Source organism: Vidua macroura, chromosome 16 (assembly GCF_024509145.1).
Source record: "Vidua macroura isolate BioBank_ID:100142 chromosome 16, ASM2450914v1, whole genome shotgun sequence".
Taxonomy (NCBI): domain Eukaryota; kingdom Metazoa; phylum Chordata; class Aves; order Passeriformes; family Viduidae; genus Vidua; species Vidua macroura.
In genome coordinates this window covers 4,630,689-4,657,175 of record NC_071586.1, presented here as the reverse complement: position 1 = coordinate 4,657,175, position 26,487 = coordinate 4,630,689, and the positions used below count along the sequence as shown (strand labels likewise).

The window sequence follows — 26,487 nt, the reverse complement described above, 5'->3', positions numbered from 1 at the left end:
GTGACAATAAGGTGTGCCTTTATTTGAAACCAAATCTTACAGGCTAAGCTAAAAAGCACAAAATTAAAGAGTTTGCTATCTGAGAGACAGGATGATTTGAGATGTACAGTCAACACTGTGGGTCTGGTACTAAAAATGAGGGACACCAGCAGAGAGGTTACAGGATGCAGAGCCAGGGAAGGCAGCACCCAGGACTGTGCACAAAGAGCTCTGGTGTGCAATTGCATCCCAGAACACGATGCAAGATAATACTGAATGTAATTGTCACTATGTAAATGTAATGTACATAGTAAATGTAATTACTATATGTAATTCTCACCATTTAGCTGCATTCTGAGAGGAGTAAGTCCAAACAGTCCTCTTGCCCAAAATCACAGGTTAGTCACCAGTGCTGCCAATGGCCAAGTGCAGTGTGTCCTCCAACAGCAGAACACCAAGGGAAGGCACTGAGTTCCCAGCTGTCCTTGGCCACACACAGTTTTGTTTTGTTTTTTATTTGAACTAAAGAACAGAGATATTCTCCACAATTTACTATCTTTGCAGCTATCTCCCACTATCCACATGTAGGGTTGTGTGTAAGTGGAAAAAAAAGTCAGTGACATAATTCAGGACGTGTCTCTCTTTCCAAAATTCCTAAGCCTGCTAGTTCAGACACACTGCTCCAGCACAAAATAGACCAAAAGAAGCATGAGAGTAAACAGCAAGGCCCTGAAAAACACGTTTGTGGGAGTGAAATGAAAGCCATGTTTACAAATTTTGGACACACACAATGTATTTTAGTGATGAGTTGTAAGTATGTAATAATTTAAAATATGAATAGACAGGAGGTAAAATGAGAGTTATCCTGAAAATAGTTGCAGAAAGACAATGTAAACTGTACAGAACACCAAAAATGCTGTAGGAAGAATTTCAGGCAACACCGGCAAAAAAAACCCAAAAAAACCAAAACAAAAAATAAACCAACCAACAAAAAAAACCCAAAAGAGGTTCTCTTTACAGTTAAAAACAGGATGATACTTAAATCAATAATGTAATGCAATGCATTTAATATAATTTTTTTTTTATTTTGTACTATCTTTACCTTACTTGAAAATCAGTGGTGTTCTCCTGCATCAAAGCAAGGCCCAACAACAATGGGACAGAACAGATTATAAAAACCTTCTAACGACACTTCAACGTGAGATGACATCAACATTTCTCTACACTTCTGTACATCAGGGAGGGAATTATGGAAAGCCATTCCCTTCCTACTTACTATTGGTATCTTCTTTATTTAAGCTTTCACTTAAACCCACTGTATTCAGCATACAAACAGGAAGGGCAATTGGCACATTTTTCCTGGTTACTACTGGGTGATTCTCCTCATAAATAAAGGCAGTTAATTCAGGAAGCACACCAAAAGATAGTTTGACCCCTAAATGTTCAATAATAAGGTTTTTGTAGCCTGGAAATCATATATGAGATTGCTCCTCTCAGATGTATGCACATTTCCCTTTGGCAGGATTTTTGCACCCTCAGTCAGGATCTGCAGCCCTACAACGGTTAATTTGGTTAATTAATGGCCCAATCACAGCCTCCTTTGCAGGGGTGCTCCACCTGCTTCCTACAAAGCAATAAGAAGCAGACAAAACCACCAAGGTGTAAATGCAATGCACTGATCTATATTTTATCGGTGATGAAGTGACTTCCCATTCCAATTTAGCTCAAGAGAAAACAGACCAATTAAAAATTTAGTTTGCAGAACCTTTCTACATTCAATTCAGAAATACTGAAGCACTGGCAAATTATTTATACCACATGAATACTCATTTTTTAAACTGCTCCTGACCTATATTCTAATTCAAAATGGCAAGCCTGCCAAACAGTTAAATGAAGAAAAACTACAACAATAAAATCAGAGGAAATGGATCATTGATGACATTGCAATATATGTCCATTTGGATTGAATGAGGTCAGTCGTGGCTGACACACAAAACCCAGAGAAGGATACACCCAGTGCCAGGAGCATCTACCCTTCACCTGCTTGGAGTGGCAGCAAACTGCCATCATTACAGTATAATTTTCAGGTAATTACACGTGTGCAATGGATTAAACGTGACAAAATCAACAGAATCAACGTTTCCAAACCAAATGCTTCCGCTAATGATTTGGCTCAGAAGCACACTTTGAATCACCTTTTGAAAATTTCTATTTTCCCTATGTTATTTTCTTGGTATTGAAAATATCCCAGAACATAATAGAAATGTCAAAGGTCTTCCTTCAATCCATTAGTAACGCCACAGGAAAATAAAACCTGGAAGGTCTTCCCTGAAACAAGCAAGATGAAAATAGTTCCATACAGCATTTTTTAGGTGGTTTACTAATATTCCTAAGCCAAGTAACCTATTTCTAAAAGCAAGGACATACTGCATAGACAAGCTTGACTTAATTTTCATTTCTGTAGCACAATGAGTCCTCAAACACACTAAATCCTACAGTTGGATGTGCTCTTTATAAATATAAACTGCATATTTATGATTTTCCCTGTTTATTCTATAAACAAGATCTTGAACCATCCTCCATCTATGAATTAAAACAAAACACCCACAGGAAAAGGCAATCTTTTTAAAACTAGGACATATGTCTGCTATATGTAAGTGCTAATGCTTTCAATAGAGAAAAAAATTCCCATATCATGTAATTAATACTTTATGCTTGTGCCATAGATTTTCCTTCTCTCCTATCACAGAATGCACAGAATAGTAGGAATATTGGGTTAATTTTGGGATGCTTCTAATGTCTGCTCTGACAGAACGAAGTGTGTTTTCCTTGCTTAAAGAAAAAAAAAAACCAACCAAAAACAAATTTTAGCATTAAAAATATTTTCCTGTCAAAAATATTACAGGACCAAAGGTTTCCAGGGAATTTTCCAAAAGAACTGCCTTCCCACCTTTCAAAAGCATCTCATCTTTGCCTTGTTGTTTCCTGGTCGCTCATAAGGTAAAATCCCAGGGCAACATAGTTTATTGTTTTAATATCTGTCTGACGCAAAGCAAACGTATTCTCTGGTGAGTGCTTATCTGTCATATGCACTTCTGTGAAAGGAATATCAAGATAAATAAGATGTTCTAGGGCATATCATGGGATTATGAGCTTGGCACTGACTGAATTCTGTTTAAAAATAGTTGAAACAATAAATAAAAAAAAACATCTACACTGATATTTTGAGGATGCGAGCTCGGAGAGCATTGGGTTATAAATATTCTAATTATAAGGGGTTTATGCTATTTTTGTATTAATAGAAAATGAACACTCAAGTCCATAAATGGGACAAACAAGATAAGAGGAAATAATATTCATAATTTAAACAGTTAAAACAATAAAATTCTATTCTAATGGTACAATGGACTGTGAACTTACTTAGTATTAATTAAACTCAGTGTAATGGCATTTTCTATATTGAAATGAATAACCAGTGATCTGGAAATTCATTTAGACCATTAGGTTAATTACAGAAACCGATGGAAGTTTTATCAGACAATTACAATTAAAGAACACGAACAATGTCGGACAGATTTATAAGCATTTGTACCACCTCAATCATTTTTGCTGAATTCCACCACCACTTCTTCCAAAACTGTAATCAATATATCAATTAAAAAATGGGCCATCAACTTCATTTGCCCTTGAGTATAATAGAATAAAACAAATTAATATTGGATTTTGCATTTTCATATTTTTCTTCTTTTAATTCTATCACTTGACTGCAGTATGAAAGATTTATTTAGGAGCTGATAAGCAGGCTTACTGAAGATGAAACAACTCTAACATTTAGGAAATCTAAGCCAAAATTTACTTCAGTTTAAAATGTACTCATTGAAGTCAAGGCAAAATTCACTTTTATGGGCATGCTAAGCATTTGGGAAATAGAGGTGTTCATCTTCACATCATTCTGAACAAAAGCATGGAGAAACTTAAAATATTTTACCATACATGTGAGCTACCCATGTAGCTAATACTGAACTATCCCTTCAATGTATGCTCAGAAAAATCCACTAGTAGCTACATGCTCAATAACTCGAGTACCTTAATGCCTACTTGGAATTAAAGTCTAAAAGTTTCAGAGACCAAAGTGCTGATTTAGAGAGTAAAAAAAAAATATTTAGCTGCCTTTGAACTTCCCCTTAAATTTTAAATTCCATCTCTCTCCCGTTGCCCTCCACGGGGCCTGGGTAGGCACAACTGGACATTCCTGAGGGCGGGATGCACAGCTGGATGGGATGGACAGCTGGAAGCTGCTGCCTCACCACACCAGCAAGGGCTGGGTGAGCCCAGGAGTGCTGGGAGCCAGTCCAGAGCACGAGGATTTCTACAGGAAATGCATCTCCTCTTCCATACCCTGCTACAAAGGACAGGGGCATTATCAGGGGGACAGAGCCAGGCACATGCTGGGACGAAAAGGGACAACAAATATGACCTGCAACCAGAGAGGTTCCCACTGCCAGGACATTGAGTCATTGGAACAGATGACCCCCTGAAATTGTGCAATCTCCATCCTTAGAGGTGTTCTGGTACAACCAGGTTTTTCCAACCCGAATAACTTTACAATTCCACAACTTTGTATCTTCCTTCTTGCCCATGCTTTGGCTCTCATGAGCTCCTACTTCATTCACATTTTCAGGCACTTCTACATTATAGAAAAATTGGGGAAAATATGCAGAAAACAGTTTTTTAAAGTTCTTGCATAAATTCAGATTTGTATTTTTGACTTTTTATACCATACATACCCAGCTGTGTTACTGTCCTTGGCAGAACAGTGATACAGACATTCAGGGACAGAATTTTTTTTTTTCTTCTTTTGAATCTTCTTTTTGTCCAGCAGGGTCTAAATTTTCTCATGGATCCTACTCATGCTTGGCTTCAATTTGGAAAAGTTCCAAAACTGTCCTTGAAACATTTCTTATTTACCAGTAGATACAAAGTTCTTCAGGATTTTAAAATTCCTTGTGGAAGTAACTATTCTAAAGAAGTGAGAGTAAAAAGAGACTGTCTGTTATGAGCAGCCAAGCTGTTTTGTTTACTTTCATAAGTAAATGAGGAGATATCCTGGGCCTCTAGGAAGATTCCAGTGAGTGCTGACTCACTGGGATTTGGTGAACTCATCATTCCTGGCTGCATAGAACTCCTTTCAATACTTGTCTGCATCCTGCATTACGGCAATGATGAAGGATTTAACTGAAATCTGTTGTATCAGTTCTGCCCTGGAGATGCCAAAACTGAAATCTGTTGTATCAGTTCTGCCCTGGAGATTCCAGTCCTCTGGGATCTACAGCAGCCAAGGTTTCCTGCCTGGATTTTCTGGCTGTGGTTGTCACAGGACCTATCCCAGGGATGGGAACACATTGGCATGCTGAAACTCTGCTTTCTACAGAAAAAATTATCTATTCCAACAATAGGTGTGCAAATGAAAAATTGATCCAGGTCCCATCTTCTCCTTCAGCATAAGAGAACAGATGAGGCATGAGAGACTATTGCTGCTGATTTGTTCCACTGCTTGCAGAAGAAACAGCTCATTTCTTTCTGTATTATGTGAAGGGCCAGAAGGGATGGCAGGAAGCAGAGCCATGTTTCCATCTCCTGACATATTCAGAGGTGTAACTAATCATTGTGCTGGGAAATGCATAGTGTGATACATAAAATATATCCTGGAGAAATAAAATATCAGAAGGGAAAGAGTAGCTCCAAGAATTGCAGTTTGCTTTCTGGAGAGCCAGTGGGTAAACGTGCTCAGAGCCATCGGGGGCTACCAGTGGCCAGTACAATTACAAACCAAGACATTCAGTGAGAAAGCAAGCTAGCCAGATTAAGAGAAATACATTTTACAACCATGTTCCAGTACTTTATGCCTTATAATTGAGGAGCAAAAGATGGACAGTCAAGTTAGACAACACTATGAAAAATGGGGACTATCCTCTTCCAAATATCTGAAAACTCCTAAATGCCATTAGCACTCTGTGAACTTCAAGTATCTTAGGTGGCTTTAGAAAAATCCCAGCAGACTCTTTCCCTTCTGTTAAAACAATCACAAACTGAAAACCTCTTAATTCTTACATTGTAAGCGGTTGTAAAATATCACACAGTTACAATATCAGCAGTAACAGAATCAACGATTAACAAATTATTCAAAAAGGAAGGCTGCAATATTGTTGTCTACATGGAATGATAATAGTACAAGTATTCATCTCCTAGACACTAATGTTGACTTATCAGTTATAATTTCAATATTACAAATGTGCATAAAAATGGAATATAGAAGATCTTTAAACTAATAAAAGAAATGAGTCGAAAGTCAACCTTCATTTCCATTCACTTCTAGTAGAATTTCTTATGGAAGTGAAGCTATTTTACATCTTTATTGAAAGTTTTGTAATAAGGAGAAATAAAAAAATCTAATTACAGTATGTAGTAATTTTGTGTTATTAGGAGTTGTGACCCTGTAGGGGAAACTGCATTTTGGCAAGAGGAAATTCTATACACAATAAAGGAAAAATCATGACTTGCTGATTCAAAAAAAGTGACAGAAAAATGATGACAGAAAAGTCAAACAAAAGAAGTCAACAAAAGTGACAGAAAAATCATGACACAGATTCAACAAAAGTGTAATCATTTCTACTGCAAGGGCTACCAGCAATGCCTGTAATGAAACTGTGTATTACACAGTGCCCAGTGGGAGACAGATAGGCAAAGCTTGTTTATTTATGTATTTGGCATAATTGAAAACAAACAGGTGTTTGTTAGGATATCATTATTCAAGGAGCACCACTGCAAAATAAGATTTTTCAACAGGACTGACTCAGGAGACATAATGGAAACAGTGAACTCCAGAGCTCAGCTTGCTCACAGTGTCTCTTTGGGGAATCAATATTAGTGGAAATATCATCTGATGGAAACAGCAATCCCAGCAATAAAATTCCTGGGGTACAACTCAGTGAGGCAATAGGAGCAACAGGGTAAACTTATGAAAGCCTTTCAAAGAAGACAAATTTTCAGAAAATTATAACAAACACTGCCCCCTATTCTCTAAAAGAAGCTCCTAATATTGAGATGAGTGAAATGTATGGATCATTTTCTAGGAAAAAAATTGTCAGTCAAAAAGGAGGGGTGCACTAAAAATGTCCAAAAGGAAACATTAATTTAAACTGTAAGTTTTTAAATTAACTTAATTTTTAATTTAAGCGTCCTATCTCTGTGTTACTACAAGGAGTAAAAAATCCCCACTGCTAGGGAAAGGTGACATATTAGAAAATATTCTTGGAGCACCTGGAAGAAAATGCAGACTTAACTGACAATTTAATTTGCAATTTAAAACACTTGATGCATTTGGTTAGTTCACTATGCATTTGTAGGCTCCAGACTCCTCATTTAAAGGGGATCCCATATGAATCCTGGAAAAGCAGCAGCTCTAGGGATGCCATTGATAATGTTTGACATAAAAGAATTACATGACTGTAGAGACGATCACTATGCAACTCTTTTGTCCTAATTCCTGGTTTTAATTTAAAAAAAATAATTATTTTTGTAGTCTAGATAAGCTCTAAGAGAGTAGAATTGCATTCTGGATTGAATACAATCTTCATAAAAAGCATATCTGATAATGCTGTTAAATCAGACCATGCATTTTCTTTACAGAGGACTACAATGAACGCAGCGCCAGGGCTGCTGCAAGCATCAGTTACTGCTCCTGCATTCAGCTCCGGGCTTCTCACCCCACTAGATGCCAGAATGAGCATCAGTGGTACCACCAATCCAGTCTAAAACACTCTCAGAAGAGGTTTCTGCTCAGAATTTCAGAGGACACATCTCTACTCCAAAGTTTTGCACAGAAAAATGGCTGATGGTAGCATCCATCATGTCACCTTGTCTCTGTTCTTTTTACTAGGGCAGCTTTTTATAGTTCAAAATACCCCCTTTCATACAGGCTGTTCCTTTTGTAAAAAAGACTTTGTATCTAATTCCTGACCCAATCAAATGGTGGCATGGTACCAGATGTTTTGTGTATTAAAACACAGTTGTGAGAAGGACAGAACACAACATCTTCTACACAAAATGCAGAGCACACAACAGTACTGGATTGCGAAAACTGTCACTGTTATTGTAGAGTTTTTGACCATTTCTATACAATATTGCAATACAGGCATTCTTTCTTTTTTAAAAATAAAATATAGTTTGAGAATAAAGATGCAACTGAAAACACTGAATTATCTGTTGACATGACTTACATATGTTTATAAACACCACATTTACCTTAACAAGAGCTGTTGGGAGAGTTGACATTTTTAGGGGGCTTAATTCACATTAATGTGCTTTTGTCACAAAAACAGAACAAGAAACGAGCCATAACACTAGCTTACTTGTGGATGTGTATACTAGTGAACTGGGGGCACTGTACACGGGAGATCCCTCCTGGTTTGCCTGGCACAGCAGCACCCTGCCTACAAGAAAGAGAGAGAGAGTGGTATCTGGTTTTGGAACACTTCAACTAAACCTCAGTTTTCATCTCAAAACAGAAATCAAGTCACAACCGGAGCGGTGCACTGAACCGGGGGCGCTTTTTGTCCTTTGAGTTCAAAGCAGAAAGAGCCCAAACAAACCCAGTTTGACATTGGAAAAGCAGAACACAGACATGCCCCCAAACGTCAACGCCGCCGTCATCCCGCGGGGACCGCGACCCCGCTGCCTCGCCCGGCTGCTCTCTGTCCCTGGCACCCTGCTTCTCCCAGAACTGCTGCCCCAAACCACCCTGCCCACCCTGCCTCCTCAGCCCCCTGGGCCTGGCTGGAATGAGGCTCCTCGAGCCAACACAGCAGGAAAACCACGTGCAGCATTCCCAGCAGGGACACCAGGCCAGGTATGAGCCGGGTCACATCGCTCCCATTGTCGCTGAGCGATCGCTGACACATCTGAGTTCAGTAGTTTCTGCTCAGAGGAATGCACAAATATATTTGTGCAAATATACTATTTTCCAGTAATAAGCTGCATTCACGATTAAGAACAAAACCAGATAAAACAAATTTTTTTTTTCCCCAAGGAATAAAGTAAAAAACAATAATCAAATCCATTTAAACCATCACTTTTGCAATGCTCATTTTGAACAAACGACCCGAACTTAAGGTTATTTCCTTTTTTTCTTTTAAATGAACTTAAATAAAACACGTCAGGTTTTCTTAAAATTGTATTTTAAGTCTTAGCTGAATACAGATTGAACATTGATCAGAGGTTGAAATAACTGTACTTTCAAACTAGGAAAGAAACTTCACTTCTGGAATACACTTCACCAGGAAAAGGGGGATATGAGACATCTGGTTTTGCAGATATATGTGCATGTATTTGTATACACACACACAGGATTTTAGACTCACGTACACTGGCATGCCTCAAGCTGTCAGCATTTGTGAATCACACAATTCCAACCCATCAAATCTTGCTGGAGATTTGTGAAACTTTAGACATTGTGCATTGACATGCAATGGAATTGCACTGAGTTGTGTTTGGAAGACCAGAATTAATTACAAATGGTAGGCACATTTTCCACAGTATTACAGGAGCAATTCTCAACTTCCATTCACTGGGCCAGAGTTCTCTCAAAATATATTTAAAAAAAAATTCTGCCATTAACCAGTTCTTTGATTGTTGCTTGCAGCTGCCACTTAAAGGAGAAATATTGGAAATACTGAAGAGTAATAAAACAATTCTTGTAATTTATGCTGTTTAACTAAGACTGTGACTACTGGAAATCTCATTAATTACAATGCTAACCTTCCCAGACAATAGCACACCCCTAACTAACAGGATTTAGAGATGCTTGCTTTTTTCCAGCCACCCATAGCAAATATAAAAGATAAAACATAAAACAAGCTCATTTCCCCCCTTATTTAAGACAACACATCATTGTCTGCATTGATATCTCAGCCTTCAGCCCTTGTGTGGAAGCTGGCAAATGAACATGCAGCTATTGAGATCCTAATTACAAGCAGGATTTTCAGGTTAAATATAAAATAAATAAATAAGCCCTATCCACACACTTGTTTGACTCCAGGACTGGAGACATTGGAATATGGAAGAATTTAACACCACAGATGCCTCAAAACCCGAGCTACTACAGAAGCCTGCAAATGAAAGTGAGCTGAAGACCCAGAGGCATTGATCCAGCTGAGAGAAACACATGAGGAAAATCACTCATTTCCATCAGGTTTTAAGAACAATCTAACTATAATGACTTCAAGTATGTCTAGAAAACAGAGGAAAAGATTTTCAGAAGTCAAAGATTATAGGTTTTTTACATTAGTCACCATAAATTCTAGGTAACACTTGGTTTCCTCCATGCTCCATAGGTATTTTCCTACTCTTTGTAGATAGTAATCTTATATTTTTTTCTGATTTCATCTCATACAAATCTTATTTCCCTACTCTAGTAATCTAATTTCTAATTAAAGTACTTCAAAACAGATGCTTTTTTCATCTCTGCTACTAGAGTGTATTTAATTTCTTGCACAGAGCCTTCTAATTATATTTTGACAATCTGCCTTTGAATTTGTACATAATATTAATACTGATAACGAAAACATTATTATTAGAGTTTGTTAGAAAAAAATATAGAACTTTTTAATCTACTTTAGTAAGAAAAGATTCTTTCTTTTGCATCTAATTTTGGTATTAAAAGTATTTCAACTGCAATTCATACAACTGAGGGATGACTGAATTATTTACACTAAGATCTTGGATAAACCTCAGAACAGAGAAACAATCTATAAATTCCTCAATGGAAAAAAAAAAAAAAGAGTATTATTTTTTCTCCAGAACACTAAATTCTAGTGTGATGGAATAAAGGATTTGTGGGTGTTGTTTTTTTTTGTTTTTTTTTTTTTTTTTAAGAGGATTTTAATATAAAGTTTTGAGGGAGCAGTGGCAGAGGGGATACTGGGGGCACCAGCCTGGAGGCAGGAGCATTGCAGAGACCCTGGAATGCTGCCTGGCAGCACGGACAAAACCAGACATCCCAAGATCAAAGACCATTCCCACTCATCCTTCTCTTCCTCCACTGTTTTCTCCTCCAGCCCATGATTAAGGATGTGCTGTTTGATGAGGTCCTTTGCTGAAGCACCACTGTTATTTTGAGAAATAATTACTCTAAAAATATTCAGGACTGTGGAAAAAAGTGATGTGCAGTCATTAATATTTTTAGAAAATTTAAAATTCAGTTCCCAGTGGTTTCAAGATCTCTGACTAAATGCATTTCCCATAATTTTTTCATACTTTCAAAAATAAGTTTTTTGTGTACAGTTATTTACATGATGCAGATAAACTCATCTATAGAAATACCAACGTACTCGTGGTGCTGCAGAGTACTCACTGCCTCATGTAAAACAGCTAAAAAAGTCACTGTATTTCTCAAATCCTCAAAGAGCCAAGAAGTAACACCAAGGATCGACATGATGGCTCACCCACTAAATTATAAAGGATTTTTAAACCCCTGCTGTTAAAAATAGCTTTTAACTCAAACCACCATGTAGCCAGCACTACAGGAAGCTCAGAAATACAGATCTGCAATTAGTTGAAAAGAATTTACACAATTAGCTGGAATGTCTCATGGTATTGTTTGAGGAAGTATAAATTGAAATAACATTTTCTGCAGAAAAAAAACCACATATACCATTAGCTAAAATCATACTGTTGGTGTAAAATTAACAATGGTGCAAGGCCTCGATTATGGGCCCAGCTCTCTCCTGTCCCAGGAAGCAGATGAAACTTCTAGAAAGCTTTCCTGGCAATGGTTTGAAGTTTCTATATCATGACACAGCACCTGAGCCTACAATGCAGCACCTCACCGTACACATGGCATGAGTACCTTGGCTCATGGACCAAAAGTTTCCAATTTACAGTGCTGGTATTTATTCTCCAAGAATTCTGGGGGGGAATTACAAAAAAGGAGAGGTGTTGCTTGCTGGGGATTTGCCCTGGGACACGAAGTGAGACACGGGGGGACAATGCTCTTCTCGCTCCAGGAATCCCAGGGCAGCACAGTTTCACAGAAAGCTCTTGGGAGAGCTGGGAGGTGACAGGGGTGCCGAGTTCTCACAGCATCCAGCTGCTGCCTTCACAACCAGGGGAAGCACAGAAGCATTTTCAGTGGCAGGAATTGACCACCTCAATATCCAGGGCTGGGCTGCACTGGGGTTTAGTGCACAGGTGGAAAAAATGAACGTTTGTAATACAGGAACTAAGTAACTTAGTACACACAAAGAGATTTAGTGATGATTCCATTACTCTAATCCATTGTACTCTCAGCTTTCCAGGTAAATCAGCTGCTCTTTACACATACTTTTTCTATTGTATTACCAGAAGGAGCTTCTTACTGCCTCTCACAGTGAAGCACCAGCTCATCCATTCTTTAATACTATTTACAAACAAAGAAATCCAAACAAAGCCACAGGAAAAAGTGACTGAAAAATGAAGCTATTTGAGTCTCATTTTGCCTGCATTATTATTAACTGTTATTTTAAGAGCCTAAACTAAATCTAAACGAAACCCTATCCTTTATTGAATTCAGTGCTTGCTTTTTCATTTTCTTTTCCTGCCAGTCCAGCTGGATGACAGCCAGTTCTCCCTGAGTTAGTTCTGATCATTCTGATCACTCTTTTCCTTTGTGCCTTTTGCAACAGTTATTATTCCTCAAGACTTTGGTGTTCAATTCATCTCTCATTAAGAAAGCAGGAGATTTGCAAGTATATCAAGGATCCTCATAAGCAATCCATGTCTTCTCTTGGTTTACTGTTCTAAAAGTGTAATTGAATATTGGCATTTTCAGACAAAAATAGCATTATTTTTGTTCTGGTCTGAAATATTGTTCTGTGATGGATTATTTCAAAATATCTCACAGAAATGGACCAGAAAGACCTAATAAAAAGCTCCTGTTGTGCAGTAATAGTGTATGTTAGCTTCTATTGTCCCTTCTGACTAGGGAATTTAAAGAGAGTATCTACAGCCTCTCTCTTGAATACATAATAGTAGTTAAGTGCTCTCTTAGCCCTTCAATATCAATAGTCAACTACACAGACTTAGCATGCTTTTAAATATGCTGTTAATTCAAAAAGAAGTGCTCTTTGAGGGCCTTCAGTTATCTGGGATCTCTATAAATTGAATAATAGCCTTCAGATTTTAACACAACCACTTATGGATGGTTCTGTTGATACACTGGATTGTTTTATCCATTATTAACAAGGAATAAAGTAACATAACCCCAAACCCCATGCCTCCTTTCTTCCAATATGTTAAAAATTTAAACAAAACCTATGTTTAATCCCACCAAAGCTTATATATAGTTTCACTTAAACAAGAGGGTAGGGAGGAAAATCTAAAGTAGTTGATGTCTAAAGTTGATTTTCCTAAGTCCAAACCCCTCCTGACAGCAAACCTGAAATATATTCAATTATTGAACAGCCTGGGTGTGCTTGCTGCTGGTAATGAGAATCTGTGCTCTATACATACATTTATGTAGTAAGTCCCTGACTCACATATAACCTGACATACATTGTTTAAAATAGAGGGAGGAAAAAAAAAACAGGCAGTGAAGATATGTGTCTCTAAGACATTTCCTGGGACCTCTCCATCCAAAAATTCTATTTAAGACATTAATTTTCCTTTCCATCACTTTTCTAAGCATAGTGGATGTTTCTTTATTGTCCTCAAACCACCCAACAAACTGTGGCACTGATTCAGGGAACAGCAATGAATGCTACAGCAAACATCATTTGTAAGCCACCCTTCCAATTATTCTTTGCTGCCCATATCATCCATTTCCCAGCTTTTGGGAAACAGACCTCTCTCCCCAGTTATTCCTCTGCAGTATCCAGGATACTGTCACAAATTGGGATTGGAAGGCATCAATGTCATGCAAGTAAAAATCTGAGAAGCAACAAAGTTTGCAGCTCTGGTATGAGATAATCCTTCCTAACTCCCCTTTTCCCCACCTCTTCCCTCTGTAGGATATAGAACTCATCCCACAGGAACAGGCATCTCTCCTCCTCCTGCCTGCTTAAAAACACACAGTGTGACTGATTTGTTTCCAATTTAATTAACAAGTCAGCCTTCCCATAGACTGGCTGCTCTGCAGGAGCAATTCATGTAATGTTTCCATTCACAAAGTAAAGCAATTGCAGCAATCTGCCCTTTCCAAAATACTTTTAAAATCATTTATCAGCCACAGGCATTCCTTGTCTGGTAACTACACTGAAACTAAATTGTACAAATTCAACTGGTGCTTGTACCAAAATTTGCACCATGCTTAGAGAGTTTATCTGTGCTCCTTAGTGAGCTTTATCATTGGCATCCAAGTGTAAGTTCTGTCACCAGAAAAGTCTAAAAACTGGACGTGCATTATGTAGTCATGAAAAAAAAAAAAAAAAAAAGAGTGGTACCATCAGGATTTCCTGTAAAATATATTTACTATAAGATGTCTCTCTACAACCTCAGGTGAACATAAACTCTGTGACATTCAGTGCCATTATTTTATACTGGGACATGCATCCCACTGAAGTTGTTCAGAATCTTTCAAAAGTCAAGTCTTTATTCCTCATATTTCTAGGTCCCCTAGCAGACATAGCAGGTAAGCAGGTAAATGATGGCTATTCTTGCTTCACTTGTAACTTGGAGAAAAAACATGGGAGAAATTCCCAAGCATAAACTTCTGAAGTAAACTCTGAGCTGGAATGATACTCTTCTTGAAAGAGGATACTTGAGAATATACAAAATGCACTCATGTTCTGCTGATAACTAAAATGGGTTGCATTCATATGTCTGCCTGTTGAATAAAGATTGCAATAGGAAAAGAATCACAGAACAGATGAAACTGGAGCCTTTCTGCCCAAACACAAACACTACAATTTCAACATGGCCCTGCAGGGATTACAAGTGGATGTGTTTATACTTTATCCTCTCATATTGTGTCAAGACACTATTTTCTGTGTAAATTACCTATTTCAGTAAATCTATAAGACAGAGATGCAAATCTAATGCAATTAGATGCAGAGATGCAAATTACTAATCCCTCAGTTCTCTTTGCTTACACCAGCGAATGCTGGTTCTGACTTATAAATAAAATTCTATTCTGAATGACAAGCTGAGAATATAAAAGACCAAAAATTGAATCATCATGCATAATCCTGGCTTTAGCTAGTCTATTTCTTTCCTAGCCCAGACAGGTTCCAGAATTTCAGGAGCATGAAAAATCATTACAAGAATGGTAATGCAATGTTTCTAAAGTTTCCAAAGCACTGACTTTTACTAGAAGCAATTCTATGCTTGGAGATGTCCAAAGAAAATCTGAGAGCACCAAACCAACAGAGCTTGTAAAGCTTGTAAAGCACATCCCCCTGTCAGCTACCTCCACAACGAATAAATGAATGAAAACTGTATTTTGAAAGTTACTCTCAATAAGTATTATGAAATGCAATTACAGTGCATATTGGGGATCCTGTCCTCCAATGTCCAAAATGGGAAAAAAATGTGTAAGAAGAAAGAGAAAACATTAGCAATATGTTTGGAATACAATTAACCATAGTCTTAAACTGCTTTGGCATTAATTTAGAGATGTAATCAAGGTTTAACACAGAGCAGAGTTGTTTTCCATTCCACTTAACTGTATTAACTTTACATTTCATATATTACTTGATTACTTTACATTTCAGAATAGTTTGTCTGCCTGACTGTCCATCCTAACACATGGATCTTCCTAACTTGGTTATTCTTCTAATCAGAGGAATTTATTCCTCCACATAACTGCTACAACTTATCTAGCATTGCAAATATCCCACCCGGCTCTGGACAAACAAATGTTTTAGTGATGACCTTGCAGTTTGTCTAAAATTTTCCTCTGAGAGATCCTTAAGCCAGTGCTTTTTACATCTATCCATGGCTGGTGCTTGGATTACAGCCTCAGTTTTACTCTAAAAATGCATCTTGCAGCCTTAGCTCAGGCCCAGGCAGTGCCTACCCAGGCTCACCCCTGCTGCCCAAGTAATTGTTGAGAGAGCAGTAGCTCTGAAACAGCTGGACTTATAGCCAGCCTCAAAACCTACAGCATACACAGTCTGGAGAGGCTGTCACCTTAGTTATTTAACTACTTTTAGGTCTCACTAATCAGGCAGCTATAGAACACATTTTCACTAAGCACCAGAATGATGGAAGAGAAGCCCAAGGATAATTTATCTTTAAAGATTTTCTTTATGATTAAGGAACAGTACTTAACTTCTTTTGGCCCTTTAAAATTTGGTCAGTTATATCCACAATAAGAACATCTGAACGAACACAAGAACTTAGAAACAACACAATGACAAAGAAAGGACAGTACAGATCCTGCTTGCTTAGAAGGTTTTCTTTTGGGTTAAGTAAAATCTAAAAACAAGGAAAACTACTAGGTGAACTCAGGAGAAACATGGAAACATGGCCATCAGATCAAGTCCTACATCTCAGCAAGATTTTACCGCCAAGCAAAGAGATCCAACCACCCACCCCCAAACACATTCTTTCCCCTATTTTGAAAGCACTCCACCTTTCAGCAAATACAGATTCTCTGGTTTTACTGATCCTGTTTGTGAACAAATCCATCACTCAGTATCAAATGGTTCCTCATACTAGACTGGGGTCAGAACTCACAGACTTTTACAGTGAAGAAGCAAAAACTCCCTTCTTAACAGTTTCCTGCCTTCTGGCATAAGCCGTATCTACAGTTAATTTTATCTACAATTAAATAATCAAATGTATGGAATTTCTTCTAGAGATCACATAGAAGAGTATCAAATGCTAAGTATATCCTGTGTGATATAAATCCAAAATAAACACCTTCAAAAGGGTGACATTGACAGTATCTGTGGTCATCTCTTTAAAAATGTGCAGACTTCAAATCAATGGTGAGTATAGGTAGATAAATCCTGCTCCAGATTTAAATATATAACCAACTGACTAAATTAATGTTTATAAAAATAAGTCATTGGCATTAGCTTTGAATAAGCCTTGTTTAGTTTCCATGAGGGTATACATTTTAATGAAGAAATTATTATAATGTAGCATAAGGCATAATTAATTCTGGATTATTATTATTTATTTATTTATTTTAGTAAATAGCTAGTGCAGATGCTGAATTCCATTTTTCTACTGGCTTTATTTATCTTTCATAGAACAGGATTTCCTCTATAATGGCTTGTAAAAGCTCCACAGAGTTTTAGAAATGCATTAGCTGTCATCAGTGTTGTAAATCTACCTAGGAACTCCTCATTTGTATGATGGTACTTTTACCATTATGATTTCTGAAACACCACTTACAGCTGTGTGTTATACTTTGAAAAGAAGCACCTATACAGCACAGGTGGAATATTAAACAATAATTATTTGACTGTAGTTAGAAAACTAGGCTGCTTATCTAACACTACTGCAAATATATTTATTTAGGAAAATCTGCTTAGTCAATAGCAAAGTTTGAAACCAAGTGTATGTAATCAAATGGTAAAATGAGTTAATCTATGGAGTGACAGACAGCTTTTAGAAAAATTCTGCTTTAGAGAAACGGCAGAGTGAACTTTTACCCCAGGATTAGAATGCTGTGCAAGCATATAATTCAGCTTCCCAAACTCCAAACACTGAGAAGTGTTTCTAGGGTATTTGCTGAGCTTATGCAAGACTCATTTAAATTCAAAGAGAAACACTAGAAAGATGAAATGAATCCCAGGTGCTCTTACACTCCAGAAATAGATGCTTTAAGACATGAACAAAGAGAATTAGTATTAGCAAGTGTACAGGAACCCTCTTTTCCTCTGGATTCATCTTACTTAAGGGCATGGTTTTATATATATTGCTATGGTAGTCCTTTACTTCTAATTATATGTAACATTCTATTCCAAACTTTTGAATGAATTTTTGAAATAAGTTTGTTACAAAATCTGATTGTTGGTGGATACTGCTGATTTCCAAATGCCATAAGGCCCTGGGCATCTAAAACTTCTCTGTCTTCTGAGGCCTTATAAAATAGTTAAAAATGCACAGACTCTTCCCCTCTCTTTCATTTTGAGTGATGGGGAAAATTTTACCAGTGCTCATGGAATAACTGCTCAAGAAACTGGGTGCTTACAATAGTCTTCACTGGGTTAAGGATATTAATGAAGTGAATACAACTACTCAGCTATGTGGGATGACTTGAAAGTATCTCCTGAAACTCCTAGAACTTAATAAAACTCAGGAAAAATAATAGTGCCTTAAGTAAAAGAAGGATGGGATCTTTTGCTTTCCACTCAGCTGTGCTATAATTGTTCTTCACCTCTAATCTTCAGTCCTTTCTTTTTCCACTGTCAACTTAAATCTTGAAATTTCTGAAATATTGGTTTTGGTTATGACCAGAAAAGAGTATCTTCTCATGTGAGTTACTGTGAATTCCCCTGTTCTCTGAAAGAGTATTCACTAGATTTCCAGGTAAGTTCTGTAACATCTTTTGCCTCACCTTGCATTTGGGAACTGCCAAAAATGAGCCTCTCCAACATGTATAACAAAACTGTTTTCTGCCAAGAATAAAAAAAGTCTTTTAAAGTGGCCTTACTGTGTCTCAAGCTACCTGCTGTACAGGCCTGATCTGTTGTAGTAACACAGGTGCAACAATATTCTATATTTCAATAAGGAGAGTGCAAGAGATTGCTCAAAAATTCATTGTTCCAAAGCCCAAAAGAGAAAAACAAAAAGATCTGCAATAACTGAAAGGAACAACATGGAACTTGGCTGTCAGACTGCCTGAGGCAGAAAGAAAGGCTTGGTATTACAGATAAAATATACACTATATAAAAATAAGCAGGTGAAATGATATTATAACAAACTGCAGAAACAAAGAAAGTACCAGAGCATACCTAGTAAAGAAACCCAGCTGCAAATCTGTATTTTCCCAGCCATAAATGAGTGTATGGGGAAAAGAACAGACTCTAACTTAAATACAGGAAAACTGTGGGATGTATTTAAAACTGGATGGAAATACAACCGGATGAAAAAATTATCCCAGTTTCTATGAAGACTTTGTGAGACAAATCACAGAGTGCTTCCTACAAATTTCCTTATTAGGACCTACCTAAGAATTTAATAAGTATTTTACTGGAAAAGATAAGAAATTGATAACACAACTCCACTAAGCATTCCTTTCTCATAAGAGGAAAACCCCCTTAAAAGGGGAAACCCTTAAGGAAAACCTTTTATTTACTAGAGGGAGACTGTGGACATAAGTCATCTTTTTTACAATTTCTTATCCATGATCATATACAGAAAAATGCAATTCTGTGAAAAGCTGGAAATGTTAAACAAAAAATAAATGCCCTTTAGTTTTCTGTGAAATATAATTTTAAGACTTCCCAGCAGAAAGGTGGGAAGGGCAGGAACTGGTGGCCATCAAGGAGCCTTGCTAGGCCCTGGAAATGCAGCAGGAGTCTCCTGAGGGCCCTTCCCAAATGTGTTTCTGGAAATCCACACCAAGGCCACCACACCTAAAGAGCCACACTGCCAGAGCACTGTAATTTACTGCAGCACAAGCATTTCACAGGCACAAAAACAGCCTTAGAAGGGAAATCCAGGAAGAGAAATCCATAGTGCTTTGTAAATATACAGTATTTTGCACTCCCCAAGTAATACTTTCCTACCACAGTGTCTGTTGTGCATCTGGGAGTCCCCATTTTTAGCTGCCACGCGTTTTCTCAATAAAGGTTTTTCTTCACAGAAGCGTACCCTCCAAAAACCCCAAGCTATAACAATCATGTCACTGGTCCTACTGTTTACCATTATCTTCAAGGTTTTAGGGTTGATTTACATTGCGTTCCTCCCTATTTGACTTTAATTGTCTGCTTCAAGTTGTCAGGACATAACTATATCTTAGATTTGCATTGCATTAGGGGATCGTCTCCTTTCCCTATTGATCTTGTCTTACGGAGTAATTTAACTCAATTCTAATTTTCCTGTGCATGCGGGGTGCTCTCCATCCAAGGAAGTGAGTTATGTGTATTCAAGTGGTGCATCTTATGAATCTTGTTAAGCTTTACCGCCTTCCAGCCCGCACTGATGGAATATTTAATCACAGAAATGAGTTGGCAGATTTGATGTACAATACGGGGAAGCCTCGCGGCTGCGGCGCCGCCGGCAATTGAGAAACGGGGGAATTTGCCATTCATCAGTGCCATCCTGACAGCTTTGTATAACCTTCTGTTTTTCACTTATTTATGAAGATTAAAGGTACTTTAAATCAACAGTTTCTCTGTAGATGTATCATCTTTATTTCAGAAGTGGCCAAATTTTTCATCATTTATTAGGAGCTAAAGGAACTTCTTGCACTGACTGTGAAAAAGTTGGTGCAGTTTTGTCATGACAGTGCTGGAGACAATAAGTAAAGTAAACAAGTAGAACTCTGTCTTAAAAATCACATCTCTAATTTTATAATCTTCAAAAATTCAATTGCTTCTTCTCTAAGAAAGGTGGTGGAGGGAACCCAAAAGTAAACATAAGTCAAAGTGCTCTATTCTGAAATCCAAGAATTGCAGTGTTGTTTTACTGTTTAATTTCCTAACAACTTTAGAAGATCTGCACAATTTTAATTAAATTGTTTAAAAGAAAGTTTATATGCTTAAATGGAAGAGATATCATTTTAGTCAATATAAATCAAATGCATTTGACATGCATTGAAAAACACAACAAAACCCAAACACAAACCTGTGTGCTTGTATAAAGAGAAAAAAAATCTGAAATAAATGAAGTATCTTGATGGAACTTTCTGCAAAGGTGTGGTGGAGTTCGTGTCATAATTCATAAAATTAAATTAATACTCTTCTAATGGTAATTAAAGATTCTCATTAAGAAGGGCAAATACCTCCCTAGTGTTGGCAATAAAAATGCACTTGGGACTTCAGGAGGTTATACAAAAAAATCAATAACCTGCCATTTTATAATTAAAAGACAAAATAAATGTTAGGGAAAAGTCCAGTAAATTAGGAAAATTACCTTCAGGAGAGATTGAAAATATTGATTTTAATTTACAAACTATGTGAACTCTTCATGCCCTACTTCATGAGACAATTATAAGTCAGATTGTTAATTCTGCATACGTATTAGAAAATTGATTACTGTACTATGGGAATATTATTATATTTGTCATTAACACAAAGTCATTTATATAAAATGACTAATAACTCTGACTTTCTAATTTATGCAGGTTCAGGGCTGGTTCACTAAGTACTCAAACGAGATCAATGTTAAATTCCTGTTTTCAACACAGACATACATCAGCAAGGAAATAAATTCTGCCTGCACCAAATACTGCAATTCCATGAATGCCAAGTTAGTTGTTTTTATTATACTGTGCCACTTTTACCCTAATTGGAAGATTTTTATCTATCCAGTAGAAGCTGTTTTTTAACCTCAATTATATGTTTGTAATAACATCATTTTCAACAATTTTCATCTCTTGAAGTCCCTCTAATTAACAGAAGTTTTTCAGCTTTGTCAACTGGAGACTCAAGTATCTCCATGAGTGGAGATTCCCCAGCTTCTGCAGACACAACAACCTCTTCCCATGCTGAACTACCATCCATGAAAAATGCTCTCCTGATGGCTGTTTGTGGGCAGCATTCAAATTCCTCTGGAATAAATTTCAGACTACAAGTAAGTTTATTCTCAATTCTGTTTCTAAAGCATATTTAGAAACTCCTGCTAGCCATGACTGACTTCCAGCAGACAAAAACTGAATCTCTAATTCCAAGTTGCAACCAGAATCAGAATATGGTCTCAGTCAGGTGAAAATATAGATTTAAAATACAAAAACATCAAACTGAAAAACTAAATATAAAATGTAAAGAAAAATGCTCAGGAAAAAATTATGATTGCATATACTCTATACCTATGTATGTCTGCATACATGTATGTACTCTATATATATGTATTTATAGATAAGATTTTTTTTGCTGTTGTTCCTTAAAGAATTCCTGGAAGAAAGTGACTGCACTAAAATATGAAATAAAATAAAATAAAATCTCATGTAAGACTAGGATATTGCTGTACATTTCATGTTATACTAGCTATTTTCCAATGAAAAGGCAATCATATATTTTGTATATAAAGTTTATTATGCCCAGGTAAGGTAAAATCTTGAATCACAAATGTGTAAATGACTTGTAAATAATGTGAATCACACAAAGAATGTAAACCTCACACCAAACACAGATTCTATACTTTTGCATGTTTTAAAGAATACTAAAATGAAATAAGGCCAGTGGGACAATCATAAAGCAATCCTTACCTGCATAGAACTCTGGACTATAAACTGCACCAACAACTGGATTTAATTTCCAGCCTGCAGCAAATAAAAACATAACAGTTAATATTGCAATTAGTGATAATAATAACAACTACTATTATTACTATAACTACTGTTGTATAGAAAATACAGACAAAATTACATCAATAAAGGTCATTGTAATTCAAGTTTCATAGTTATCTTTGATTATTAATCTTTAATATCAGAGTCTGAGGTATGAAAATAAGTCATGAAACAAGGCATTCTCCAGACATGTGGCACGGGAGTAAATGGCCTTGCCTTGGCTGAAATGGATTTACTCCCTCAAGCTCTGGAATGAAGCCAGCACTATTTCAGGTATCCCCATAGCCTCTAGTACAGGGCAGATGATTCTTAGCCATTGTTTTGGCTCTCGGGTTGCTAGCCAGAGAAGCCAGGACAGTTCATTCTCTGGACACAAACATTTCTGGTAAGCCTCTGCTAGTGAGGGTTACGGGCCAACCAAATAATTGGAGCATTTTGATCCTACCCTGGCAAAAGGAAAGCACAGCCACAGCATGGCAATGTGTGTTGTGACAGGAAGGAGATGCTCCGTGGGGTCCAGTCAAATGCCAGGTCTCAAGGGGTACAAATCAGGCACTGCTTTCCTCTTAAACAATCACTGTCCTCCCAACACTGCCCCAGAACCGTAGCACAGAACTCACCAAACTGCTCTGTGTTCTGGCCAAACTCCAAATTACTGCTTACACTTTACACCTGATGCAGCATCCCCAGGCAGCCTGCAGACCCAGGGGTGTGCAAAGCATGGGAGATGTTAAAGAGAACCAGGCTGGAGGGACTGGAGGGGAAGGGGCAAGAGAAGAGCAAAAGAAAGTGCTGCAAACTCGTTAGTGTTCTCAGCTGCGGTGCAGTGCCAATTACTGTGGGTTGCTCAGCCACAGGTAGATCCTCTCCCAGCTAACTGCAAACTCCACAGAACATCCCCCCAGCCACATTCTCTTTTTCCTTCAGTGAACAATTATTTTGAACTACTGCAACTGAAAAATTAGGGGTTTTCCTAAAGCACACTCAAATCACAGGAGTGGGAAGCGCTTTTTGTAAATGGGAATAAAGGAAAAAACCCCGAGCAGAAGCACGTTGTAAACTCCAGAGCTAAGGTACTTAAAATAGAACTTATAACTGCTTCTGGAATCAAAACACAAATCCAGACACTGACAACAAAGCTTTTCAAAATCACAAAAGCCACGATTAGAAGAATTTAAATGCACGCTAGGTTTATTTCTGCCTTGGCCATATCGTGTAATGCAAAAGCACAGTGGAAAATCATAAAACATCAAGGCATTATAAGACTGAAAAAAGTGCAGTGCCAAAATCTCAATAACAAACAAACTATTCCCACCCTTTCAAGCTATCGCCATCTCATGCACAGTAATTATTTCCCAGTAATTAACTGTTCAGTAAGAGAAGGGAGGGTGGTTTTGAAAGGAACTCATGAGTAAGTTCAGAGTAAGCAGTTTTGCATGACACCTTTTCTGCAGAAGTGACTGCAGTTGCTCTATGTACCCAAAAGACAGTTAGGGAAGCTGGAAAATGCCCAGCCAAGAAGGGCTAAAAGGTTTTTCCTCCTGAAAATACCACAGGGGTTCTACCTGATCTTTCAATTTTACATTCCACAGGATTATATTTAGGAATGTCAGAGCATAACAAATCTCTTAGCCAAATTTTCTGTGATAGAAAATCATTCAAATCTTGAGACTGGGTAAAAATCTAACTTTATATATGTTAGGGAATATCCAATATTTCAAATTCAATACTTCCTCAGAAGACCACTGATCAACACCATGCAAAATGAAAGATTGGACAGAACTTTAGATCTGTCAGCTTTTGCTGTCAAAGCAGCTGACAGACATCTCTCAGCTTCTAAGTTACACTAACAGTGCCACAATTTGTCTGAGAGAAAGAAAAAAATCATCTTGGAAGACACAGATTGTTCTTCACAGCTGAAAGGCAGTCTCATATTTCAGCTCCTCACCACTCTCCCAGTGACGGCTGTCTCATCTAACTTTTTGAAGCCTATGGAGGAAATACTTCATTCATCGTGAAAATAACAGTAATTAAACTTAACTTTATCTTGTCAGCCAACAATGTGCTGGCCCATAGCTGTGTGGGTTAATCAAGTGTGATGGGAGTTGATGTATCCGAGCGAGCAGCTGCCAAGTAACCCTTCTGCAGCAGCTGGAGGAGGCAAATTCTCGGCTGTGGGTGTAATTTTGTGCATTTTTCTTACTGTCACAATATTAATCTCCTTCTTGAGTTGAAACTGTAAAAGCTTGAAACCTAAAAACCAGCCAAGCAAAGAAAAAAACCCTCTGCCTGACCCAGCTTCCCAGCCATCCAGAGAAGCACATGTCCAGTGTGCTGAAGGGAAGGAAATGATCCTGGGGTAACAAGCTGTGGTAGAAATGGGGCCCAGCAACACAGAGAGGAATATTTTTGCTTCATAGACTGAAGAGGCCACCATGGCCAGAGAAAGGCTTGGGTAGGAAAGAACCCTGTGATTCCATTTCCTTCCCTCCTGTTTGCTACCCAGGGAGGGGGACAGGGAGTGGGAGGGGATTTAACTGTGCTAACAGGCACTAGATGTGATTTTGAATCTAAATTTAGAGCAAAAGAAGGCTCAAATCCAAAGCACCACCAATATAAACTTTAAAATATATTTGTCCTTTTACAGATCTCTGCTCCTTGTTCCTCCTTTGTTGCTGCAGTTCTCTGAATGTACCTGCCCATAATTCTCTGTGCCCTACAACTTTTGGACGAGCATCCTGAATGGCAATATGGCATCAGAAGAAAGTACAGCTGTGAACAGGATAGGCTGGAACATCTAAAAATGTCTCAAATATTTTTGCTAACATGTAGCACTCCTGACATTTAATTTATTTGCAAAGAGAAAGCAGTTGTATCTCCAAAGCACGAGGTGAGCCATCAAAATCATCCTGGCTGGTAACAAACCCACAGAAAAAGCTCTCCCAGCAACTGCTCATTTGAGGAGTCAACATTCACTGGAAAGCATACTTATTTCAAAGACCATTTAGGATACAAAAGCACACCACTTATTTGAACAAAGCCGTATATATTAAAAAAAATCAGGTTTTTGTGCCTTGAAATCTACTGACTTCTGCAATCCTATTAACAACATGAGCCCTGTTATCAAACAACCAGCTGTATTCAGGAATGAAACACAAAACAGAGTGTATCTTGTTTTTAAATTAAAATAAATATCAGTTCCTGACGTTTTGATAGAATACAACATGTGCCCCAACTACCTTTTGAATACCTGCCAACAACATGCCAGTCACAACACACACTTTGAAAGATAAAGAGAGGCATAAAAAGTAAGTGGTTCTGAAGCAAACAAAAAGGCATGTGCAAACAAAATGTTTCTGGCTACCTGCATCAGATGAGTCTTGCAAATTCTAATGTGCCGGCGGAAAAACTGGCTTATAGTTTATTTAAAAGATGAGCCCTTTACTTTAGACAACAATAATCTTCAATAAATAATCAGCCCTAGCAGTGGTTAATTCCTGACAAAATGATAAAGAACTGGAGTCGTACCACGCCAGGATGACTGATAGTATAAACACTGATGAATATAATGAAGCCCTTTACACGTCTGCACTTCATTCCTTGGTGCTTGGGATGATTACGCAAGAGGGACGTGATTGTCCTTGTTTGTTTACTTTAGGGGACTTCAAACATTTAAAAAAAAAAAAAAGGTAAAAAAGATGAAAACAATCAAAAGCTATGAATTGCAAGCAGAGGTTTACTTGGTGGTTTACTTCACCTGGCAAAAGGTGTGCATATGAATACTCTGCATGTGGCATCTTGGATGTCTGGGTTCACAATAAATAAATGCTATTTATTTATGCACAGAACAGTATTTCATACTTTTGGTGGGATCTAGATTGGATGGAACAGGATGGAAAATGACAAACAAAACACTTAACAGCAGATTTTGCTCATCCTGGTCTTGGATATTAATGAATGAGAATGTGTGACCTAAGTAACCCTGCAGTGCAGGGCATAGATATGAACCTCCTCTAAAACCACATGGCTAAAAATCTCCCATCTCTTTTTGCCAGCATTCCCTTCCT

At 37.6% G+C, this 26,487-nt stretch overlaps 1 protein-coding gene across 21 annotated transcripts in view; it reads right to left on the bottom strand.

Annotated features, from left to right (window-relative positions):
- Positions 1 to 26,487, bottom strand: part of RBFOX1 (RNA binding fox-1 homolog 1) — a 1,011,377-nt gene that overhangs the window by 55,317 nt on the left and 929,573 nt on the right. For 16 of the 21 annotated variants that reach the window (XM_053991708.1, XM_053991709.1, XM_053991720.1 and 13 more), the window contains 2 exons: positions 22,340 to 22,393; positions 8,391 to 8,471 (listed from right to left, as the gene is read on the bottom strand). In XM_053991708.1, coding sequence (XP_053847683.1) covers positions 8,391 to 8,471; positions 22,340 to 22,393 — 135 coding nt within the window. The remainder of the gene's footprint in view (positions 1 to 8,390; positions 8,472 to 22,339; positions 22,394 to 26,487) is intronic. The other 5 variants (XM_053991723.1, XM_053991722.1, XM_053991718.1 and 2 more) reach the window with 1 other exon arrangement.